At 35.8% G+C, this 21,782-nt stretch overlaps 2 protein-coding genes across 2 annotated transcripts; one reads left to right on the forward strand and one right to left on the reverse strand.

Moving 5' to 3' along the window:
• Nucleotides 1-221: 221 nt before the first annotated feature.
• On the forward strand, nucleotides 222-16,490 carry LOC136799247 (fibronectin type-III domain-containing protein 3A-like). Its single transcript, XM_067055936.1, has 16 exons — nucleotides 222-693; nucleotides 1,500-1,692; nucleotides 2,603-2,739; nucleotides 3,618-3,718; nucleotides 4,126-4,220; nucleotides 4,545-4,741; nucleotides 5,773-5,851; nucleotides 6,325-6,427; nucleotides 11,900-11,983; nucleotides 12,479-12,631; nucleotides 13,075-13,194; nucleotides 13,523-13,669; nucleotides 13,917-14,041; nucleotides 14,259-14,327; nucleotides 15,351-15,510; nucleotides 15,840-16,490. The coding sequence occupies exons 1-16, from the start codon at nucleotides 479-481 to the stop codon at nucleotides 16,064-16,066; spliced, it is 2,205 nt and encodes a 734-aa protein (XP_066912037.1). The 5' UTR covers nucleotides 222-478; the 3' UTR covers nucleotides 16,067-16,490.
• On the reverse strand, nucleotides 6,870-10,659 carry LOC136799245 (uncharacterized). The gene is made up of 5 exons (XM_067055934.1): nucleotides 10,414-10,659; nucleotides 9,453-9,564; nucleotides 8,715-8,844; nucleotides 8,209-8,422; nucleotides 6,870-7,077 (listed from the first exon to the last, which is right to left on the reverse strand). Exons 1-5 carry the CDS (start codon nucleotides 10,577-10,579, stop codon nucleotides 6,929-6,931), a joined length of 771 nt encoding a protein of 256 aa, XP_066912035.1. The 5' UTR covers nucleotides 10,580-10,659; the 3' UTR covers nucleotides 6,870-6,928.
• Nucleotides 16,491-21,782: the final 5,292 nt, after the last annotated feature.

Genomic DNA, 21,782 nt, shown 5'->3' on the forward strand with positions numbered 1-21,782 from the left:
AAGTTTAATTGAAATTTTGAATTCAAACAATACATAAAATCAATGGTTCTATACAGTATTCCATATTAGTCATTCATAAATCAAAAATGTAAAAAGACAACTTTCTTTAATTTTTAAAAGCTGATTTTTCAATTCAATAGTTAAAGTTAAAATATATTCTCCCTTGACGACCAAAAGTGACAACAAAAATGGTATCCTCTTGTTACTATGTATGAATGTTTACTTGGGGTTGGTTTCGAAACATTTTTAAATAAATAGTTTGAAAAGGAAAAACTCTCATTTTGACTTTCAAACATTTGGTGTAAGCGGTCCTTGAAAATTTTACAATCAGCATTTTTTGAAGAAGTGTGAATGTTAATTTTGTATCAGTGATATTTGGAAGAATTTACAAATTAGGTAAATACGATATCTCTCAAAACATATTTTGAAGATTCTTGAAAATTCAAGCCATTTAAGATACTCAAACAAAAAACTCACGATGAATCATCGAAGATTGCGTCAAATCTTGGATCAAAACATTATTAGCCTGGTGCATCATGATCAAAATGTATCAGTTAGCCTGGAAGAACTAGTCATCGATATTATGGATGATTCAGCCGCAATGATGAAACAGGTTGTCCCTCATCGATATTGTGCTGATATGGTGTACGCTTTATTCAATATCATGAACGAAAATACTCCAAGATTTCCAAGGTTTGTAGATACACAATTTTATAAGCAAAACAAATTTTTCAAGCTGGAGTTTTTACAAGCTCTTATTTGATTTGGTTTGTAAATCTGTAATAAAACAATTCAATTACTTTTTCTAAAGAACGCGTCATCTCTATTACTTTAGATGGTCAATCAGTGAAGTGTGTTAAAAAAACTCCAACTCATCCCAAATTTTCGGGTCAGGGCTGGGTCGCTTAGTATTCTATATGCATAAGCATTTGTATGACCAACCTTGGTATTATACCATATTTATGCTTATTGATTGGGCCAAGCTTTACCAACCTGATTGCTTATAGAGAAGAAAACGCGTAATGGCTTTGAATTCCCATCCCAACATGTAGGTCCATAAAGATATGTGTCCAGTTGAACCCTATGTATAAGTAGGATAACTATAGTAGAATATGAGACCTAAAATTTAGCCAGAACCAAGAACTAATTTTTTAAGAAAAAATTGAAAATCAGAGTTCAGAAACTTTTTAGAAAGAAAAAATTTTTTAAGTTGTCAAATTTATCAAGCATAAAGATTTGAGAACAACCCACCGAGCATCAACCAAAATTTGCTGGTTCTTATTCATGATATACACCATTGCAATGTCTTCCACGGACCCAACAGTTGATTGGTTGAAATTAACGTATTGACTGATTTTACGTCACTTACAACCAATCAGCTGTTGGGTCTGTGATGTAATGTCAGAAGACATTGCAATGGTGCATATCATGAATATGCCTACATCGTTGGATGATTGATTGAGTGTTTTTCACTTGCCAATTTTTTCTTTCTTTTCCAGAGTTGCTGGCAATGCAGCATTCATCCTTGGCTCCCTCCTTGAGGACGAGAACGGTCGTCGGAAGGTTCAACAACTTCTTCTTGAAGAGAAACACCAAGACGATACAAGCTACCTCTTACCAAGCCTCACTGCTCTCATCCAAACACAAGATCAAGAAGCAATGACCAACGCCTCAGGAACACTCTCGCTACTGGTAAGTGGGGTTCCCAGAAATTTTAATATATTTCAAATTCTTGAAGGTTTTGTTTTTAAATAAGAGTGATATTGTTTGCTTACTCATCAATTTTAATTATAAGCTTCTTTACATGGAATTGACACGGATGTGGAGCAATTTGCTTGTTTATATCAACACAATATAACAATAGGGAGACACTGTCCTGGTATGAAATATGTGTCTGATATGAAACGGAAACACTTATGTAAAAACAAAACCTTTAACCCATTAATTAAAAAGTTTCTTTCTTTGGGTCAAAAACAAGAAATAAAACATTAATCGCCTCGTTCATCTTTTTGATTCCAGTTACGGACAATATCAACAGAGTCAAAAAAATCTTCTTTGGAATAAGTGTACCGCTTCATAATGTTCAGAACATTTTCAAATCTCCAATCTTGCTGATGAAGTGACAATGGAATCACTTCTTTTGCAAATTATACTCTTTTATTTTAGCTTGAGAGTACATAAGGGCCTGAGTGGGCGTGGTTTATGATATCATTTATTTTACTAACTCCTCTTTTCTTTCAGCTCGAGAGTGAAGAGGGGCCCGAGTGGGCGTTTATGATATCCTTTATTTTACGAATTGCTCTTTTCTTTTAGCTTGAGAGTGCAGAAGGGCGTGGGTGGGCGTTCATAATATCACTTCTTTTACAAATTTCTCTTTTCTTTCAGCTTGAGAGTGCAGAAGGGCGTGAGTGGGTGTTTATGATATCCTTTATTTTGCGAATTGCTCTTTTCTTTTAGCTTGAGAGTGCAAAAGGGCGTGAGTGAGTGTTCATAATATAACTTCTTTTACAAAATTGCTCTTTTCTTTCAGCTTGAGAGTGCAGAAGGCGTAGGTGGGCGTTCATAATATAACTTATTTTTACAAATTGCTCTTTTCTTTTAGCTCGAGAGTGCAGAAGGGCGGGAGTGGGCGTTGAATCAACCGTCAATGGAATGGATGGTCTTCATTCTCTCTGAATGCTTATTACAAGACTATCGTGATTTATGTGTAGCCAGTAATTGTGCGTTAAGTTTAGCAAGGTAAATTTTCACATTCTGCACCCGAATTCTTAATATTAATGACGTAATCTTTTATACGGAAACACCCGAAAAACATCGGGCGTTTGCAACCAGTTTTGAATTTAAACAATCAAAATGGTGGCAAACGCTTGCTGTTTTTCGTGTACTTCCCTATAAAAGATTACGTCGTGAAAATCCAAAATTCTTATTTTCTTTGGTACAGTTGTTGACTCTCTCTCTAATTCGATCTTCGAGGAACCAGGGATTTTCTTTGAATTAAAGATTCAAATTACATAAAGTATTTTAAACTACTTTTCAGCTGAGAATATTCTAGTTCAAATTATAGAAAGATTAGAATAGTAGAGGTTCGAATTAGAGAGAGTTCACTTTACTTTAATATGCAGTTGATGTTCTCTAATTCGATGTTCTACTATTCGATACGGTCCCTTATTCGATAATATTGAAAATCACCGTCAACAAGAAACTCTCGTAAACGACGCTCTTCTATTCGAAATCCCATTCCCCTTAAAAATCGAACAAGAGAGCGTTAACTTCAATGGTTATCTGGGTTAATTATAGTGAATTTCAAATTTTTGGGGTTTACTGGCTCGAGATTTTCATCAAAATACAGTTTATTTTGGCCAATAAACAATATCTAGTTACTTAGCGATCATTTTCTATTATGTTAACTTTTACCTTGGTTGGAAAAACTAATTTCCCTTAAAACAGAAACACAAGGGAACCGTCCCCATGGGGCCCAGACTGAAAACAAATCAGTTGTCCACATGGAAAGTAGTTTCAATGTGTCAAGGCTTAGGGTATTAGTCGAGACATGATCATTAACTATATCTAGTTATTTAGCGATCATTTTCTATCATGTTAGCTTTTATCTGTTTTAGGGTATGTATGTCCCCGAAAGGACAGGAATTGGTTTTACAACATAAAGATAGCGAACATATTTTGAAACGATTGATGGAATCCTGTACTATTGATCGTGAAGGTATCCATAAATAACGTATTTGAGATTTAGGGGCTGTTCATTTGAAGGCGGGCTGGCCCGTATCTCCTTCGGTTATAGTTTACCCGCAATCTTCAATTGAAGTTTTTAGAAATTTGACACTCTTATTAGCCAGTACCTCACCCAAACCCGGGATTTTTCATTCCCTTTCTTGGTGAGTTCCACTTTGGTGATTTTCTGAAAAAGAAGCCTTTCAAGTGTTCTGGACGCGAATTAGATTTTTTGCTACTGCAGGAGAGTCAGAAAATCGAACGTTTGGAGCTCGAAAACCTGGGCTCCAAGAATTCGAAAAAGTCGCAAAGTGGAATAAACGTTGCTGCATAGAAAAAGCGGTGACGTCTAGTATAGGCTGCACCCTTATGCATTATTTTATATTTTCTTTCTCACAGGACGTGGGATGAACGCAGCTTTTGCATTAGCATATCTCTGCGAATCAGAAGAAGGAACCAAAACCATTACTGACTTCAAAGAATGTATTGATCTGGTATGATTCCTATTTTTACGTCCACAGTTCTTGATATTATATTGTCTCCTCTCTGAAACACCAAAAAAGCCGGAAAACTGACGTATCAACCTTTACGCTTATCACTCCCTCAAACCCGGTGTTACGGCGGAGACGGCGGACCAAATGAGATTTGTGAACTAATTACTAAAATTTTCTTCTTGTGATTCTTGCTCAAATACCTTATTATTTTCGGAAAAGCTCGCAAAATATAATCATTGCATAAATTAATCCACTTAGGTAAGTATTCATCTGTTCGCCTTAAACCTAATATTCCTGATGGTAATTTCATATTTCTCCCTCTAGCAATTAGCCATGATTAACATGCTCCGAAGTGTGGACGACGGGTGCCGAAAGAACGCCGTCTTCTGTCTCAAGAACATCTCTAACTGGAAGAATGGACAAGATAGTTTGAATCAAGATCTGGATATTGAACAAATGTTATCTGCTTTGTGTAACTTGTTATCTTGTGGTGACGAGAGTCTTGGTAGAATGGCAGCTGTGTAAGTTTTCTATAGCAAAACCTTCAAATTTGTTTTGGATGAGCGAGACAAACTTTTTAAATTGTCATCAGTAAGTTTTCTATAGAAAAACTTTTAAATTTGTTTTGGATGAGTGAGACAAGCTTTTTAGATTTTTCTTCGAAATTTATCAATCAGTTAGTTTTCTATAGAAAAACTTTCAAATTTGTTTTGGATGAGTGAAACAAGCTTTTTAGATTTTTCTTCGAAATTTATCAATCAGTTAGTTTTCTATAGAAAAACCTTCAAATTTGTTTTGGATGAGCGAGACAAACTTTTTAAATTGTCATCAGTAAGTTTTCTATTGAAAAACTTTCAAATTTGTTTTGAATGAGCGATACAAACTTTTTAAATTTTGCTTCGAAATCCATCAATATTGGTTGAGTAATCGAGACTAGTATTACGTACTCCTTATTTTACGGTGATGTAATAATCATTTGGAAAATGAAACGTCTGCTGTAGAAATACCTTGAAATTCATCGATTCGAATTTCTTTATTTTGTCTGTACAACGGATCGGGTCAATAGTTGTTACTATCCATATTACATTGCTCTTCTTTATCCTGGACTAGGTCTTAGAGCTAATCTATTGGTTCTGTCTACCTCTACTCATGACAGAGTTACCAATACATCTATCAACCCTTAACGATGCAGTCGGCCTTTGAGGGGACTGATAATCAATTTACAAGGAAATGGCGTCAAAAGAGAATGCCAAGTTTAGACATTTTGACGTCATTTCCCCTGGTTAATCTCGAATTCTGTCTCCTCGCACTTTAAAGTATGATAAGTGTTTTCAATAGGCCATTTCACACTCGAAATGAATCATTGGGTAATCAGGACTAGTTGCGTTCTAGTAACGACTTCCGGTTGGCTATACGCAAAAATCTTCGAAATTTTTCAAAACTTTGGACCAATAGTAAATCGTTATTAGCGCGCAGTTGTCCTGATACCCATTACGCTTTGCGACTGTGAAATAGCCTTTATATTCAATTATACTACTTTTTTGATTTTTAGGACTTTGACAAATCTAGCCTCTCGGCGTGAAGGATACATGTTGCAAAAAGATCGTTCAAAGGCTAAAGTTGTCCTTCAGGTACGTAATAAATTCTTGACTAATTTGGTAAAGGATTTCAGCTTATCCCTCCTCTTAATAGACCTTATCGAAGTTTTTGATTTTCCTAAAAAAGCGATGCATTGTGGAATTGTTTCGGGGGTATTACAATAGAAATTTCTTAGGAATTCCTCGATTGTAAAAACTCCGATAAGGTCTATAGTGCCAATCTTAAAATGTATGTATGTATGTATGTAATAGTTTATTTCAAGTTGACGAACAGGTAGCAACAAAGGCTAATAAAAGGCTAATAAAAAGCTCGGTACTTTTTGTATTGACCTCCGAAACAGTTAATATTGTGTAAGTATAAACTACAATCTGTTCCTTCCATTATTTTTTGCAAATTTTCTATCTAATTTGTCTGAATTAGTCGTATAGCATGCTTGACTATTTCAGAAGGAACCAGTTACTCAAAGAACTTGCCAAATTGTCATACTTGTTTCTCTTTTATGTAGCATGTGCTATCACAGATGGTGATTTCAGACGCATACAGACAAGACGCCTTTACAGCAATGAAAGCTTTGATGATCCCTAAACCAGACGCACCTACACTCAAAGGTACATGTTATTTTTTCTTTAAGCATAACGTTTATAAGCATATGCAGGCTCAGTTTTTGGTACCTATAAACAATGGCTCTATTGTTTGAGAACAATAGAATACTAAGCATAATGCGAGCCTAATATAGGGGCAGACACCTGCTTTTCCCCTTTTCAACCATGCGACCAGGGGACAAGGGAATCATTACTCCCGCACTTTTTTGCAAAGAAAAAGTGATCACGAAGTCTTTTCTATGTCCGGCCACTAACCTTTATATATCCCGGAGCCGGCCTTTTTTGGAAAATTTAGAGGTCGGTCTTGATAGGCTTACTCGACATTTTTCTTACACGATGTTTTGTATTTTGAGAAAAACAAATGGAAAAGATACAAAGTATTTTGGCTTTTAAATGATAAATATATTCTTCAAAACAATTTAATAGAAAGACATATAAACGTAGAAAAAGAGGATAATTTACTGAAAAACAAATACAAACATTTTTATCATACCAAAGGGAGGAGATCTACCAAGAGGGGCCCTCCCACTTGGAGATTCTTTCTTGTTCTTGTGGAGAAGAACACGTATGAAGTTCATCTTCTTCTTCTTCTTCGAAATGAACGTGATGGTGAGGTCTACTGAAACCCACATTGGCATTCAAAAAACTTTCTGGTACTGAAACAGAAAAATAATGACACAGTTGACTGACTCTAATTCAATCATCAAGGGACTAAGAATTTTCTTCGAATTAGAGAGCTGAGGACCAATGTTTAAAGTACGAATTAAATAACAATACAGTTGACTCTCTCTAATTCGATCTTCAAGGGACCAAAAATTTTCTTCGAATTAGAGAATAATTTGAATTACAGAAAGTATTTAATACTAATTTCTTGCTGAGGGGAATAATATTTTGATTCGAATTATAAAAAGCTTAGTAGAGGCTCGAAATAGAGAGCGTTGACTGTAGTTTGATCAAGATGTTCTCGTGAATTCAGATATGCTCAACTTTTTGGACTCTTTTTTTGAGAATTACATAAAAATTGATATTTTCTTTGTGTAATTTCCTAAATCATGTACCTTAGGCGTACAAACTTTTGCGAGCAGAAACTTTCGCGATTTTCGCGAATTTTGGCCTTTTTCGCAAAAGTAAATGTCTTTGAAAATTCTTAACAAGCCAATTCGCGAAAGTTTATGCTCGCGACAAAATTCTCAAAAAAAGTGGAAATCTATAAAACCTCGAAATCTTAATAAATATCAAAAGAGAAACCGTCTTTATCAGATTTTAAGGAATATTTTTCATTTTTATAAGGCAATCTTCATTCGAAAATTCTCATTTTTATCCAACGATTCGCGAAAGTAAATGTTGGGAATTTCGCGATTTTTCGTCCTCGCGAAAGTTTGTACGCCTCAAGTATTTAAAATTGACGGCTCACTATATTGAGGAAGAGATTCGTATTCAAAAGTTTTACTGTCTATCAGCGAAACTATGTAGTGAAAAAGATATTTAAATACTTTCTTCAAGAATAAGAACTCCCTAAAAGATGTCATTCTTTAACTCTGCTGATGGAACTTTCAAATTTTATAAAAAAAGCCTCTCCTTATATTTTGCCAATAGGCGATTTCACAGTCGAAATGGATCATGGCTAATCAGGACTGATTGCGCCCCGATAACGGTTTCCCGGTGATTAGACGCAGAAATCGTCAAAATTTCTCAAAACATTGGACCAATAGTTAGTCGTTGTTAGCGCACAATGGTCCTGATTACCCATTACGCTTTGCGACAATGAAATGGCCAATTTCACTTACCTACACCGACCGCGATTGAATTTCTACCATGATTGCACCCATATCGAGTTGTGGAGCTATTCAACCGTTTACTCTTTGAATCTACAGGTTGGTAATCCACTCGTTTGGTTGTATTCACTGTGTATGGGGTTTCTTTTGGTTTCGGAATAAAATTTCGGATATTAGCTGCATTAGCTGATTTATCGGATTTTTCGGAATTATGATGATAATCCATCTTTAAAAAATAAGAGAATGAACATTAAGCCTTATGGTTTTATAAAATTGTTCTTAAATAAAGAAGCGCTTAATCTTGATTTTCGTCATTTGTTTTTCTACTTGGCAGAAATTTAGTTGTATATATCCAGAGATATGACTTCTTTTGAACCATGCTTTAAAATCTTAAAATATACATATGTTAGATTTATGTTAAATTTAAATTTCGAAAATTCTAAATTATTCACTAAAAATAGTTGTAGAAATTGAATAAGAACAAGAAATATTTGTTCATAAAATCATTATTTTCTTACCTGATAGGTAGACCGGACTTTATCTCTGCATAATTTTTCTAACAAGCTTAATTTCACACTCTCATCCTGTTCAGTGAAAGGCCTGTTAGCAAATTTCCACTCTAAAAACTCCACGCTTGGGTGAGGATTGCTAAAATAAAAAAACAATAAAATATACCTGCCAAAGCTCTAGTCTGAATCGCAGACCTCTGTAGATCCGAAAACTCTTTTCGCTAGAGGATGAGCAGAAGCCTACCAAAGCTTTAGGATGTAATTCACTCGAAATTTGTGAAAAATGGTGAAATAAACATAAAGGCCAAAAAAGTAAACTGGGACTAGCCTTGAAATCTAAGCTAATTTGATTCTTCACTCGGATAAATCTGATGGCTAGCTGTGACTGAATAATTAGTGTTATAACAGTATTTAAAAATTCGTAAATATAACAAAATTTTTAAAGCACTGGAAACACTATATTGTCGTAAGCCATGTGTCTAAGGCCTGTGAGTACGTGCTTATTGACGAGGCTAAACTGGAATGGCGCAACATTTGCGTAGAGCTAGAAGATGCTACTAGACTACTATTTAAACATGTAGTATTCTTGATATGCGTAAGTCAAGATGACGTCATATTTTTAACGGAAGCACTCGAAAAAAGCCGGATTTTGACCTAGTAACAGAGTAACAGAGAGGGTCAAATCCCGGATTTTTTCGGGTGTTTCTGTTAGAAAAATGACTTACGCATATCAAGAATCTGACTTACTTTTTACGTTGTCCGGATGCAGTTCCGTTTCTTTTCTGTTTTGGTCGATCTTCGGGGCTCAATTCTTTCCAACAATAATCTGTGGAGTATCCGGCTTTCTCCGTTGGTGTTTCTATGGTAACAAGACACATGGAAGATAAGTTATGACTCTATAGCTTTAAACGTTCAGATAGATAGAGTCGATATTTTACGTGGATAGCCCAGTAATCTAGGACTTTTAGACAGTCTTTCGATTATTTTCACGGGGTCCACGGCCAGCCGGCTCGACTATCTATGAACTGAACGGAACATTGGAAGGAGCAGGGATTCGAACCACGAATCCCTGGTTTGAAACGATGACGCCTTTGACCACTTGGCCATCGCTCCTTAAATCATTCAGATTTAATAAAATGTGCACATAACGCAACTAAATTTTTGTGGTGCTTTAGACGGAAATCAAAACAAGGGAATACATAAGAATGCATATAATACATGCAAAAGCGACACACAATACACGTTATTTTATAAAAACATCCTAAATTTTTGAAGACTTCGGATGTTCTTAACTAAAAATGTTCTTAATATGTTCTTATTTTCGGCATTTTTTGAGAATTTTTGTCCATATTCCTTTGAAATCGGTTGTTTCACAGTCCACAAAGCCTTAAACTGTTCTTAACTTGTTCTTAACATTTTGGTCATCGAAGCCTTATGTTCTTATAAAAAACGTGTATAAAACATCAGGTTACGCATTTCCCAACAATATTTCTTTACGTGCACTTTATTGAACTTATTTTTTTCAACCAAGCCTTACTAACTACAAGAACCTCCGCAACCCCGACCGAAAGTGACTGTACAACAGATTCATTCCTCTTTGTCTATCACGGGAATTAACTACATGTGGTTTAAAAGGACGATAAATTACGCATGCGTGTTACAATGCAGGATTCTTTAAAGGAACAGACTGTATTATGTATACACTTACTCAAATAGAAATTGGAAGTATTTGGTCGTGCACTGGGTGCAGGTTTTCCAGGTGTTCCTTGATAATCACGTTGATTGGTCGTCTCATAACAAGTATTTAGTTCATTCTGTTTATCCATTTGGTCTTCAGATATTAAAAGGTTGTCTGGTGTATCGTACACTGACATATTGTGAAACAAAGAAAAGAGAATTGAAATGACACAGAAAACTGTTGTACCTGTCTTGAGGTAGAAGAATGTTTTAATGCCTTTTTATTGGTGTTGTTTTGGCTTGTTTTTATTTTTATTTTATTTTTTGACGTCAAATATACCTGTGTTGTTTAATTGACGTCAATTTATGGATAATTTGCAGAATAATAGCTGAATTTTGCCGAACTCGATAAGAATTAGGACTCATTAGGCTAAAAAGAGTCAAATTAGGATGCCATTTGATGAATTTTTTTTTTATGGTGAGATGTATTCTGACCGACTTGCCAAGCGATTTATAAAATATCTTATTCCACAAGTTAACTATGTAGTTAATCTATAAAATAGAGAAACTCTATAAACGTCATGTTTAGATTTTTGCGTAAATTTCAAAAAAGCCTTATCCCCTATATCCAAAAAGGGGTAAACATATAAATACATTCTCCCGAAAATTTCCCTGTTAAAACCAAACACCATTACATACACCATTTTCTATTGTCAAGGGTTACAAAATGTAACAAATTGTTATTTCATATACAGTATTTCATGACACGTTAGGGTGTCCAGTTTACAACACGATATAATATCATTTTTCATACATCGAAACATATCACAGTTTGTCTGACCAATGTTTGCTTACCCTCTCTAAAGGATTTTCTCTTTTATCTTCTTCCAAAAAATTATTCGAGAATAGTTTCCCAGTTGCGTTTTTATCCTGTTTTCTTTATTCACTCTGAGAACTTCGTGTTCTTGGTCACCGCCAACTCAGCGAATGAGTAGCTAAGATTGGGTAATCTGATCTGGACGTAAGTAACTGGAAGTTGAGAGTAGGTGTGGCGCATGTCTCCAGGTCTAGCGCCCACTCACTCACTCACTCCCATTTCCGCCGACATCCACCAGATACTTAGCTCTAGTTTAGACGGCCCTCTTTTCGGCCTGTCTACTTAATAGTATATTAAAATGGGCTTAAAGTGGGCTGTCTAAAGTCAATGCATTACCGCCCTCTTTTGACGTCAATGCAATGTCTTTTTTCAATCTTTTTCAAGCGAAGATTTTAACTGCCAACTTTGTGCCCACTTTCTGCCTACTCTAACAATTAGAATAGGCAGGGCAAAAAGTCGGCCGTCTAAACTAGAGCTTACTTGATTAGATTTTGAATTGACCGCTCTACTACCCATAACCGGGAGTTAATTGTCCTCCGTAGTCCATACTCATAAAATGATGTCGTTCAATTCGTACAATTATCTTTTTGGCTTGAATAGGGTAAATTAAACTAAAAAAATTTTCTTTCTTCATTCTTAGTACTGGACGCACACTGTGTATCAGCGGAATGGGAACCAGTTGACGCTAAAAGTGAATGTCAAGTGTTCTATGAACTTTATTGTGGTAAGTGTGTCCACGAATCTTTAATCTTTTGGTGTTCTGTAATAGATTCATGAAATCTTTTAAGACATAATCAAAAATTTGTACTTCCTTACCCTGGAAATTATAACAGGGGTATATTCGAGAGTGTATGTCTATCCCTGTAAGGAATTTCTTCGGAATTTTAAGAATATTGGAAATTGGTAATGCTTTGTGAGTGATTTATTCAACAATCTACATCGTGGAAGTAATAGACCTTTTCATAAATTACGTCACGAACATCACTTGCCTCGTTTTCAAACAATTTCACTTGACACATTGAATGATTTTTTTAATGAATAGAAAGTAGTTTCAATTAAATCCACTGGGAGTTAATCACCATGGCAATAATTTCTAAATGAGGCGAGTGATGTTCGTAACGTAATTTATGAAAAGGTCTATAGCAAAAGACATGAGTAAAAAATCTTTTGAAAATGAAGCTTAAGACGTATTATTTATTATCATATTTTTTCAATACAGACGACAAAGTGGTATACACAGGCAACGAATGCGCTTTTACGACGCGCCATCTGAAGGAAAAGACTGAATACGAGTTTCGTTTACGCGCCTTCACTGAGGATGATGAAGAAAGTTTCGTCAGTGAATCGGTTACCGTACAAACGTTCAGAGCAAGTTAGTACCCAATTCCCTTTACATTACTTAGGCTCTTAAAATAAGTTAGTACCCAACGTCTCACTGAAGATGATGAAGAAAATTTCGTCAGTGAATCGGTTACCGTAGAAACGTTCAGAGCAAGTTAGTAGTCCCCCTTAGTACCCAACTGCTTTTACTAAGCTTAGATCGTGAGTTATTACTCCAACTTTTGCATCTTACTAAGACACTTTGAGTATTACCAATCATAACCAGGTGTCAAACAAGTGCCCAATCTCTTTACCGCATTAAGAGATTATTCAGAACCAGTTAGTTAAGATCCTCTAAACCTTGAGACTCCTAAAGCAAACCTCTGACAGAATTTATATTTCTAGTCTCGACAAGTCTCGATCCGAAATCTGAATAAGTACCTTAGATCTTTTCTCATGTAGTTCCTGGTTGTTACTTAGTAACTTTTTTTTTAGTTTCCAGCCCTCCAAGGAACGTTCGAGCGGTGTCAGTGACTGCCAATAAAGTGAAGATTGTTTGGGAAAAACCAAATAAGATTTGTGGAAATTTGAAAGGCTACTATATCCAAGAAGTTCGTAAGTAAAATGAAAATCTCTCTTTCAAAGCAGTTCATATTAGCGAGCATAAGTCTCGGTGTTTTTCTGCGACGGAGACGTTTAGCTTCTGATTTGTCTAGATCCTGATTTACTGAGGACGACGGTAAATCAACACTATTGCCGTCCTCAATTTTGTGGGTCAAACTGCGGTCTATCACTTCAGTCACTTTACCATTCTCAAAAGTGCAAATAAATTCGAAATTGTCTTTAAGAAATGGGGAAATGAAAAAAACTTTCACGGAAAATGATTTTTTTTCAGTTTTCCGCAGAATCTTGCTTCCACAACTGAGATTCCATTTATTTCTAGAACACAACATCAATTACAAACCAACCGATATGTTTTTCATCGCATCTAACCTGGAAGCAGACAAAGAATACCATTTCGAAGTGTGCGCTGTCACGCAACGCGGCCGTGGAGAGGTCGCTGACCTGCACGTACGCACTTTACGTCAAGGTATACTTCTGTTATTTCTTAACTTCTGTTGATTGATTCCTAGATTCCGTGCCAATTTGTTATTCTTAAATAAAATCTTTAAATCAGCGTTCAAAGCTCTTGGTCTCAAAATTCTGCAAATTTGAAAAATGTCGTGAAATCAAGATAAAACTTAATCAGAAAATTGATTTTGTCATGATATGGTCGAAGTTTCTTGTAAAATCTCCATCTTAAATGATAACTCGGAGACGATGTCATTTTTTTACAGATTTCTTTGCTCCTTCCAAACCGAAGATTAAGATGTTGAGTAATCGGGAAATCGTGGTCTCTTGGAAACCACCGAGTGCACCGGCTGGTCGAATCAATGGTTATGAACTTCTACAAAATGGAAAGGTGGGTCAGTGACCCAGTGGGGGCACTTTTCACCCTTTTGCTTTTTCTTCAAACTCTATTACATGCCCAAAACATGGAGGGTTTGTCAATACTAAAATCTTCTTCTTTCTGTCAGTTTTTAGAAGTTTTCTTATCCACTAGTTTAACATATTCGTTTTTGGGGTCGGTGTTTGTTAATGGGAAATTTTATAATATTCTTATGACTTTTTTCTTTCAGTCGGTTTATTTTGGAATGAAGCGTTATCACATCTGTAACGTCCAACCGGATTCCAAGTACAAATTCTCCGTAAGTTTCTTACAATAAATCTTATTGGAGTTTTTTATTTTTCTAAAAAAGCGATGCATTGTGGGATTGTTTTGGGAGTATTACAATAGAAATCTCTTAAGAATTCCTCGAGGGAATTCTATTTTAATACTCCCGAAACAATCCCACAATGCATCACTTTCTTAGAAAAATAAAAAACTCCGATAAGGTCTATTTGTTTGTTAGTTAATATAGCCCTTAGCCTGAATAACTTAGTTTCCGGAAATGGACCGTGTAATGTCCACAGATATCTTATATAAAACACTAGATAGAGCTACTCTGTATTTCCCAAGCAACGGGCAAGTGAAGCAAAATAATCCGCCATCTTTGATGAAAGTACACCACAGTAGAAACTTATGGTTTTCACTGTTGAAGTTTTTTCACACTGCATCTTTACGGGTACCACTTTCAAAGAAACTCTGATCAAAAATAGCAGATTCAGTATTGTGTAGGTCAGTGAACTCGTCAAGAAATGAAAAAATTTGTCAGTTTTGGTGAGGTACTCGCTAAGGATAGACCGACAATATTGTCGTGTTAAGAACAAGTCTTAACTTCATGGAACTAGTCTACACCATAGACAGCTCCATGCTTTTAGACCTTACCTTACCTTAGAGTAGGACTTTTTCGATCGAAACGAGGGAAAATATGACTTAGTCTATATGGATCACAATCCTAAGTCTGCGACCGCAGTCGGAAGCGACCCGAAGCCTCCTCTTTTGATAGCTATCTACTCGAAGGTAGGGGAGGGCGCCCCTCTTTCTCCCTGGATGGATTGCTCCACAATCACGTTCACAATCACAATCCTAACTTATTGAGACAAGCTGGAGTTTTTACAAGCTCTTATTTGATTTGGTTGATCGTTAACCAGTAATAAAACAATTTTGTTACTTTTTCTAAAGAACGCGTCATCTCTATCACTTCAAATGACCAATTAGTGAAGTATCTTATAAAAACTCCAGCTCATCCCAACTTATTCAACTTAATCAATTTATTTTTCTGTTTCAGGTGGTTGTGTGGACGAACGAAGGACGCAACGAAAGTGTACCATGCCAAAAGAAGATTCCCAAAAGACAGTTGAAAGAGACAAAGAAACAACAGAAATTTGACAAAGAAGAAGATTTCGTCAACTGGATCGAAGCTGATGGAGACGATGCAGATGAAGGAGGTATGGAAACTAGTTTCAAGGCTTTTTGTGATCAAGCCTATTTCACTAATTTTACCTGTCTATTTACCTTTGCTACTCTTTTTTCAGCGAATTTAATTCGAACAAATAAGATTCCCTGTTCGAGTTCGAATTAGCGAGAGTCAATTATAATTCCAAAAATTTAGCTTAAATTAACTCAGCTGAAAAACTATTTATTTATGTTACTGTTTATGTAAACATTCCCTTGCATCGGGAATTGATTTTTTTCATCTCCAACTAGCGGTTTGTTTGATTACTTTTCTGCCATATGTAGTTTCTCAAGAATTCACAAGATCTTGATATTCTTTCAGATGAGCCCGTTTCAAGTCGTTCAATCGAGAACGGTGACCACGGCAACAAAGACGATGCATTAGAAGCAGGGGAACCTGATGATGAACCGTTAGAACCCGAATCGGGAAATCTGGGAAACGATGAGCAACAACAAAAGAATGATTATTTTTTTGCATCACAAGGCAGTCGTGATCACACTCACGGGGACGAAGTTGAGGAGGAAGAAGAGGAAGAAGAAGAAGAGTGAATTTGACCACGGATATTTATTTGATTGACAGATTTGAAAACACTATTTTATACACATGATAAACAAAGGACTACTCTGTTGCTTGGAATAAGTCAATTTTTGCCGGTTTTGCAGATTTTTTTAGCTTATCATGTAAGAATAAATCTTCCGTGCACGAACAGAGTTGGTTCTGGAGCTGTTTTGCCGTTCTACGATTCGAATTTGCCGAAAATCTGCAAGGTTTTCCATAATATTTGATCATCTTTCCAATCATTCTTATACAACTTCCAGCATTCAAGGCGATTGGACCAATCAGGGTATAACAGACTTGCCAAAACTTTGTCACCCTTATGAAACTTTTCTAGACGTATTTCAATTGTAAATATCTTTGCTTTTGTGTAAATAGTTAATAAAAAACGTAATGTGCATTTTGTTGTTTTTGAACGCGGAAAACACGAAAAAGTTTTGCGTTTTGCGTTTTTTCAACTTCTTTGTGCCCACGCCTGAGGTTTTTCTTGACATTTACAGGGATTGTGAATATGTTGAAATCTTGAAGAAAACTGAATTTGGAAAAAAGTTCAACAAATTTTCAAGCACATAATAAAGGTCGAGAGAGATCTGCTGTATGTACTGAGTATAGAAAAATGGCTTGTAAATAAATATTATGGTAATTAATTTAAAAGTCATTTCATTTCTGATGAAAGAAGCAAATGTATTGAAACGATTTGAACCCGACAGGTTGAGTCGTTAAGGCTGAGCCTGATGTTCATGGCATCAAAAATCTAAGGAAAGTTTCGCTTTATTTTACAAAGAAACTTTAATGACACTATCAGGATCATAAAAAAGCAAACTAAACTAGGCTCCAGTTCAGGTTCAGTTCAGTACCTCTAAGCCTGCCCGGTACTTGGGCAAAATGGGTTTCGGGGATATGTGCGAAACTTAAGGGTCCCTTTTTAAACCCTCGAAAGTCTCTGAAAGGGGCACAAAAAACGATTAATTAGCAACTGAGTCTCTAAAAGGGTCCCAAAAATATGAGATATCAAAAATCAACTTCCTTAAAGCAGTGAGCTGTTATCAGATAGAATGATATCTCACTTTGGCTACTTCATCATCTATTCAGATTCCCTTTGTGATTATTGGTCGTAAAAACAGTTTCTCAAAATCTGATGCGTGGATAGGAATCTCTTTATAAGGGTATTTTTGCACGGTATTTTTTCTCAGTTACGAAATTTATAGTTTTGGAAAACGATTGATATTAACAAATCTATTTTAGCTTACAACCTGGAATTTTAGGAGCTAAAATTTAGTGATTCCATCGATTATAACTCCTAAAATTAAAAAATCAATTTTAGTCTATACGGAAAGAATAACTAATTTAGGTCAAAACTTGACACCCAAATTTCTTTTCTTAGAAGTGGCGTTTTCAAATAGTTTTCAACACTGGTGAATCTATAAAATGAGCTGATTTCAAATATGTAATTCTTATTTGCATTGAGGAGGCCCCCCCAGCGGACCCAAATTTCACGCATTCACGCAAAAAATTTTCGCAATTCACGCATTCACGCAAGTTTTTCTCGAAATTCACGCAAACCCAATTTTTTGGGAAATCGGGGAAATTTTCAGAACAAATCGGGGAAAATGTCAAAAATAGAGGTCTTGCACATTTCGCTAAGTTACGTAATTTCCTCCATTATAGAGTAAAACGTTCGATTTGCATAAAAAAGTATGACAAGGCTGTACTCGAGATATTATTCGACCGGATCTGGTCATGCACTTGAGAAAAACAGTCTAAACTCAGTAGTGATTTTTTCCTGTAGACCTGACTATAAAACACCGTGTTTGGTAGCGTCATAAGAAGCCCCCAAATAGAAAGCGTTACATAATTTTTCAACTATAATCGCATGCCATCACGCAAAATATTTGATTCTTCTAACTTGTCACGATCGTTTGGAAAAGGTGAAGCTTCTGCAGTTAACGTATCGCGATAGTAATAATAATAATAATAATGGTATATTTCAATCTCCAAAATTTACATTTGGCTCTTCGGCTGAAAATATTATATAGCATATGTGTGCAAAGTCTAGAAAAAAATATTTATATTTATAAAATTATTATGTATACTAATGAGATGCTCTGACCGGCTACGCTAGCAAAGTAGAGTGTTAGTAATTGTATGCAGAAGATTAACTCAGAATTGGGACGATATCTAGTCCCGCGACCAGAAGTAAAATTCGAATGCAGCCAAACGAAGATAAAACCGGTATAGCAAGGCCTGTTTGTCATTTTCAATATTTTAAGGTGAACATAAAATAAATAACTAACTTTACCTAAAAAAACAAAAAAAACATAATACTGGTAGACCACCAATGAAATAGATGATGAAATATGAAATTGAGTTAGACTATACAAAATTGGATGGGAGATAGGAATTGTAAATACTAATTGAGCTAATTGAGACTATGTAGAAAAGTGAGCGAAGAACTGAATAGACATATGGAATAGATACTAAATACGAGTGCGAAGGGGTCTGTACCAGTGCCTATGAACATAATCATACTGTGTATAAAAATAAATTTCAAGTAACATATTTGGTTTAAAATTTTAATGAAATTAAGAAACATGATTGCTTACTGACGTAATAATATGGCTTGTGCTAGAGAAGAGATTATGGTTCACCGAGATTATAATGGTATCTAGAATTGTGACTTGTTTTTTTGAATTGTGAAAAGATATGCGCCTCAGGCGAATTTTTGTACAAAACATAGGTTAAGGTGGTAGTCTACCCAAAAATAAAAAATCATCGAAAAAATTGTCGAATTTTGGTTTTTGGAAGTTTCGAGATCCTTAGGCCTTTCTGAACATCTCCTGAAAATTTCAGAGCGATATCTTTATCATTCAGGCCGCAGTGAGCATTTTTATCCTGCTGGGTGCTTGAAAAATCGCCCTAGCAACAGAAAAAATCCCGTTGCTAAGGACTTATTTCTTCAATCTTGGCCGGAACATAGCAATGTGATACGCCAAAAGAAAGCTCTTTTTACGCCCTTTTCGAGCGTCAAAATATTATTTTCCGTGGCATTACGTAATCCTTAAAATTAAAAATGGTAGCTGCAGTAGTGTAACACATCAAAACCAGCTGAAGAGCAAGCTGTAAGCATGATTCTGCAGATTTCTTGGCAAGTTTTAGATCAAAACTTAATCTCTTTGATTGAAATGATTTATTTAAATGAAGAATGGACTCTACAGAATCTATAAAGTTGCTCTACATTGGTTGTGTTGCTGGATTTCTGCAAAAAACATTTAAGTTGTCGGCATTTTGTTTTGAGCAAGTTTGAGCATAGACAGTGTGCTTTTGGTGGCTCACATAATGTTTTGTAGTGGATTTAAATGTAACTGAGATATTTCCAAGCACAACATGATGTAACAGAGATAGAAATGTGCATTATAATGAACTGGACCTAACTTCTGGAGACACACATTCTCATCTGACACCAGCCATTCATAACCGCCTAGGCGGTAACCGAAGCGAAGGCGCCGCCTTCGATCAAGCCAGCTCATTGTCAATTCAAGTCTATGTGAATAAAAATGTGCACTAGAAAAGTTTCCATGTCTACAGAGAGTCATGCTGGAATTTCAATGAACATTTTGTCACACTTATGTGGCTGTTTTCACCCAAATTGATGTTATCGCAAGATTACCTACCGCAAAGTTTGCTATATTGGCGTACTTTAGCGCAACATGTTTTTGGTTGATTTTTGGATAATTTATCAATTTTTGTGAAATGTTTTACTTTAACTTATGAAACCTGACTGGTTTGATGAGTATTCAGTGAAGAAATTTTTTGAAAAGAGCTTTCCAGCTTAAAATGATACCCATTTTGTCTTTTTCTTTGATTTTCTCAAAAACGCGTTTCCGGGGGTTCGCAAACACCTTGTCAGAAATATCTTAGGATTGAGAGTAGCTACAGACTTGAAATTTTCAGGGAAGTTTCCTTACATGATTGTGCATGAATGAATGGATTAAAAAGTTTTAAAATTGGTTTCCTGATTTTTAATCTCAAAAAAAGCGTTTTTTTCAGTTCTTTCTTACCCTGGCAAAAAATTTAATTTTTTTTTTTCACTCATTCCAGACCTTTTCTAAATATTAGTCATTAAAAAAAACAACCAACTTCATAGGTCAAGCCGACTATTCAGAAAACCTGACACAAGCAAAATAAAGTATTTTACCCCCTGGCTGATTTTACCCCCGTCTTTGGTTATTTTTAGAATTTTTTTTTATTTTTAGAAATGTTAATAGTTGATATACATTTCCTGAAAATTTCATTACGAAATGTAAAGAAGTTCTTGAGTTATTGCAAAAAATGTGATTTTTTGACTTTTGAAATCTGGCGGTAGACTACCACCTTAAACATCATCAAAAATAGGTCAACAAACTCGAGTATGACACCATGATGCTTAGCTCAGGGGTAAGGAGGCGTAACCATGGTTTACGCAGAGAGGAAATTTTTGCATTTCTGTCACTCGCGTTCGGCTAAAAATGCTCTCTTTAACACCATTGAAAAAGAATGTAGTCTAAATTCGTTAGAGGCAAGGTACGATCGCTTGATAGCTTGTAAAATGAGGTAAAAGAATGAACATTTGTTGCGAGCAAAGTGATCAAAGAAAAATTAAAAAGAAAGCTTTTAATCAGGGCTCGCGAATTAATTTCCTAACGTGGAGGGGCCGAAAACATCGTGACTAAGGAGGCGCTACCATGTTTTGCGCCGACAGGAGAAAATTTCTATTCTAACCCTCTGATGTGCTTAAATACGACTTCATTTCAGATTAATTTTGCCAAGAAATCAGGTTATCGAAAGTCTACATCATGGGTAAAAATCTCTTTGAAATAAGTTTCTTGTTATTTGCAAAAACGTGGTGAAGTCATAGCCGCCTCCTGCCCCCAGTGACTTTGGCCCTGGCCCTGGTCCTGGATCACTCATCAGGCATAACCATGGTTTTATCTGAAAAACACGGGGGAAATTAGAGTTATTTAAGATTCGAGGGCCAATACCAATGTTTGGCCCGAGCGAAAAAATATGGAAATTTAAGGTGTCTAGATTGCTAGAAGCGCATCTAAATCATGAATCGTTTTTAGAAAATAGAGAATTTGAAAGTTGCTGATTTTTTGTGTACCCTCCCTGGCATCCCTTGAATTTGGAATAGGTGCGCACCTTGGGTTTTCTACAAACTGTGAAAAGGAAAAAATTCACGGTTCACGCAAAAAACAGGGCAGATTCACGCATTCACGCAATATGGATTTTTCCACGTTCACGCAAGTTTTTTCATTCACGCATTCACGCAATTTTTTTTTCGATTTTAACGCATTCACGCAACCAAAAAAGCTATTCACGCATTCACGCAAACCGCGGGGGGCCATTGAGGGACCAAGTGCCCGAATTTCCAGTTGAAAATAATCAAATTAGTGCATAATTTTGAGATTCAAAAGAATCCAATCAAGCATGAGAAAATATGCAATTAAATACGATAAGAACAAAGAAATGACATCGTTGCACACGTGCAATTGAAATTCCATTGCAACTAAGGGACCCCTTACAGACACGCTTCATTTTAAGGAAAAAAGCACGAATTCATTCTATCTGATACAGGCACGACGCAACGGGTACGCAGGTACGCGGCCGCCGTACCAGATTTTCACAAAATACCCGAAGTTTTCCTCTTCGTCGGTCAAATTGCTATAAATC

This window comes from Clytia hemisphaerica, unplaced genomic scaffold (assembly GCF_902728285.1).
Source record: "Clytia hemisphaerica strain Z4C2 unplaced genomic scaffold, Clytia hemisphaerica genome assembly, whole genome shotgun sequence".
Taxonomy (NCBI): domain Eukaryota; kingdom Metazoa; phylum Cnidaria; class Hydrozoa; order Leptothecata; family Clytiidae; genus Clytia; species Clytia hemisphaerica.

Coding starts and splice junctions, on each gene's coding strand:
- LOC136799247 (XM_067055936.1), top strand. CDS start 479: ATGAATCATCGAAGATTGCGTCAAATCTTGGATCAAAACATTATTAGC. Junction 5,852..6,324: donor AGGCTAAAGTTGTCCTTCAG/GTACGTAATAAA, acceptor TCTTTTATGTAG/CATGTGCTATCACAGATGGT. Junction 13,195..13,522: donor CTACTATATCCAAGAAGTTC/GTAAGTAAAATG, acceptor ATTTATTTCTAG/AACACAACATCAATTACAAA.
- LOC136799245 (XM_067055934.1), bottom strand. CDS start 10,579: ATGTCAGTGTACGATACACCAGACAACCTTTTAATATCTGAAGACCAA. Junction 8,845..9,452: donor GCATCCGGACAACGTAAAAA/GTAAGTCAGATT, acceptor TTTTTATTTTAG/CAATCCTCACCCAAGCGTGG. Junction 8,423..8,714: donor AAGTCCGGTCTACCTATCAG/GTAAGAAAATAA, acceptor TATTTTTTAAAG/ATGGATTATCATCATAATTC.